Source organism: Orycteropus afer, unplaced genomic scaffold (genome assembly GCF_000298275.1).
Source record: "Orycteropus afer afer isolate SDZICR_OR568_19922 unplaced genomic scaffold, OryAfe1.0 scaffold00154, whole genome shotgun sequence".
In the NCBI taxonomy this organism is placed as follows: Eukaryota; Metazoa; Chordata; class Mammalia; order Tubulidentata; family Orycteropodidae; genus Orycteropus; species Orycteropus afer.
In genome coordinates, this window is record NW_006921741.1 from 1297299 (window position 1) to 1300564 (window position 3266).

The 3266-nt window shown below is 40.4% G+C and overlaps 1 protein-coding gene across 1 annotated transcript in view; it reads right to left on the reverse strand.

The window, feature by feature from the left end:
- Nucleotides 1-3266, reverse strand: part of RAB30 (RAB30, member RAS oncogene family) — a 25729-nt gene that overhangs the window by 17068 nt on the left and 5395 nt on the right. The window contains exon 2 of the mRNA XM_007946239.2: nucleotides 3094-3177. Within this exon, the coding sequence (XP_007944430.1) occupies nucleotides 3094-3177 (84 nt within the window). The remainder of the gene's footprint in view (nucleotides 1-3093; nucleotides 3178-3266) is intronic.

Sequence of the window (3266 nt, forward strand, 5' to 3'; positions counted from 1 at the left end):
AAATATGATGGTGAAATTAGGACATTTCCAGATAAGCAGAAACTAAGGGAATTTGTTAAAACCAGACCAACCTTACAAGAGATGCTAAAGGGAGTCCTTTGGACAGAGAAGCAACTACAACCAATAGCAACTGACCATTAACACACAATGATAAAACCCAGAATCCAAGCCAGCTATGGAAGTAGCCAAAGTAAGGGAGGCTGAGACAGGGTAATGAGAAGTCAGGAGAGAGAGTTAAGTTCTGATCCTGGCCTTGCCATTCACTAGTTGGATGATCCTGCATAAACCACCTGTGGTTTCTCTTTCCCATTGACTTTATCAGGTTCTAAGAAAGGCTGTAAACTGTTAGCAAAAAGACACTAAAATGTCACTCCAAACAAACCAAACTATCACTGCCATCAAGTCGATTCCAACTCATAGCAACCCCCACTGGATTTCCAAGGTGGTAGGTAAATCTTTACAGAAGTAGATTGCCCCTTCTACCTTCCATGGAGTGGCTGGTGGGTTTGAACTGCCAATCTCCTGGATAGCAGTCAAATGCCTTAGACTGGACCACCAAAGCTCCTTTGTTGTTGCTGTTGTTATACGTGCCATGGAGTCGGACCCAACTCATCGCGACCCCTCCTCGGGTTTCCGTGGCAGTATCCCTATGGAAATAGATTGTCCAACCTTCCTTCTGAGGAGTACCTGGTGGGTTTGAACTGCCAGCCTTCTGGTTAGCAGTCAAGTGCCTTAGGCACTATGCTACCAAAGCTCCTAGAGCTCCTTTGAATGTCCTTAGAAAGAGAGACTCAGTAAATATTAAAGAACAAGGACAAGAATAAGTCTTTGTGAAGGCTAGGAAACTCTGCCCTCTTCCACTAAAAGTTAGAGATATTATTCTTTGTATATCTGATTGTTAATGAGGCCCTTGGATTAATGTGGTTGAAGAGGGTCATTTTGTATCTTTATTTTATACACTGGGCTAGAAAGAATCACAGACAAATTGATTTGGGTTGAGAAATTACCCAACTCTCACTTTTTATGGATAGGGATCTGCTGGGAGAGTCAGATGTTATAAAGAGATGAGTTTTAGCAGAGAGTAATAAGCACTTATAATTGAGTTTCTCATATGCAGAAAGAGCATTTCTTATTCACTTTTATTTATGCCTATGCTATTTGCTATTTGCCATCAAGTCAGCCCCCGACTCATAGTGACCCCTCCTTGGGTTTCCGAGGCAGTATCACTATGGAAGTAGGATTGCCCAACCTTCCTTTATTTATGCCTGGCATTAACAAATCCTGCTCAAACAAATTATCTTATATATACATATGAATATTAATGGAAAACCCAAACATCTGGAGAAAAAAATGCCAAAACTTATCTTTAACCACTTTACTAAAAAAAAAAACAAAAAGTAGTTAACTTTACTCAGTTCCTTGGGTTGGCAATTGCCTCCCCTGGAGGAACAATAGAAAGTTACATAAGGTTCTTCCTGCCAATGCCTCTTCAGTGCACACTCCTATCTCTTTCCTATCCCCACACCCTAGCTCCTTCTTTTCCCCACCCCAATGCACTATTTTTCTGAGCTTTCTGATTGGCATCTGCATGGATTTCACACCTTACATTTGTATTCCAGCACCCCCAGCTCTCCATTCACTATTGCATTCAGTATAGACATCTCTGGAGTAAGGAACTATGTTGAGAAGTTAGGGCTGGAACTCAGGAGCTTCATCCTAAGCACTTCTCTTTGGTAGTGAGTATCTATTAAATGTTGCAAGAACATCATGGAGCTTCTCTGATCTTTCCAAGGTATTCTAAAGAAGGAGTGCAGGTATACATGGGAGAAAGATGCAAATGACATGGACTCAAACTTTGACTGCTTAGGTTGGGAGCTAGTTGGAATTCTTGCCATAGTTTTCATTGTTCTCCTGAAGTCAGTGTCATCACTCTGAAAAGATCTGATAATGGAATTTCAATAACTCTGAGAGCAGGTAGAAATGGATGGTTTGCATTTTGGTAAATTTCATTTTCAAAAATTAAAGCATTTGCACAGTGCCACAGATCAATATGTTTGCCTTCCTTCCATCCATGTCATTTAGTCTCTCTTCACATTTCCATCCAACACACTGCTATCAATTGAAGCTCACAGTAACCCCCATTGGGTTTCCAAGACTGTAAATCTTTATGATCCTCCTATGGAATAGCTTGTGGATTTGAACTGCGAGCCTTCTGGTTAGCAGCCAAATGCCTTACCCACTATGCCACCAGAGTTCCACTACCTTCCTCCTTTCCTTGTTCCAAGGTATGAGGTCTATTATGGCTTCATTCCCATCTTCTCTAATGGCAGGGGAAAATTTATGGGAGCAGGGTGGTGTACTAGCTGGCAAAACTGGCTCAAGTCCTGGCTATCTCACTTCCTAACTCTGTAACCATGGATAAGTACTTACTTAACCTCTCTTAAACCTGTAAAATGAAAATAATACCACCGACCACACAAGGTTTATAGGAAGAATTAAGTTAAATACAACAGCACCTAGTGGAAGGATGAATACATAGTACACACTCAGTAAAAACTATCTCCTTCCTCCTGTTATAGATATACCATAATTTTTCCAGGTACCACACCATCCAGAGGACACAGGGGGTGACATCACGGATTCTATCCTGGACTGCTCATTTAGTGTCTTTCCCTTGCTAGAGGTAGGGTTATGGTGAGGGACAGGGCAATTCTCGTAAACTTAATATGACTGAATGACCCCTAATGAAATGTAATCAATACAGAACTTGTTCAGAGAAGCCAGCATTGCTTTCCAGCCCAACTCAAGACACACAAAAGGAAATTTATTCCTTTACATCACCTCTGACATGACAGGAAGCTGGGCAAACTTGTCTTAGCCCTTCTCTCTGCTATCTTCCAATCTGTAAACACATCCCCTTCTGCCATCATAAAGGGATAGAAGAATTCTGCTTGGAAATAAGTTGCCAAGACTAACTACATTATTTTCAATGTGGGTTTCAGTTAGGAGATTTAATAAATGTTAAGAAAATACCACTTCCTCTAAATTCTCTCATAGCACAAAGAAAGCCTTATTAAACCTTTGGCATCTTACCTTTACTTTTTCACCATTAATCTCTACTGTCTTAATCATAAAATCAACTCCAATTGTAGCTCCTTGACCTGGAGGGAAAAGACCCTAAAAAAGAAATAATAGAAAATAACTGTTAAGCAAGTCTTGCAATTAAATGAAATTCTCTCTGCAAATCAAAACAACAATGAGATACC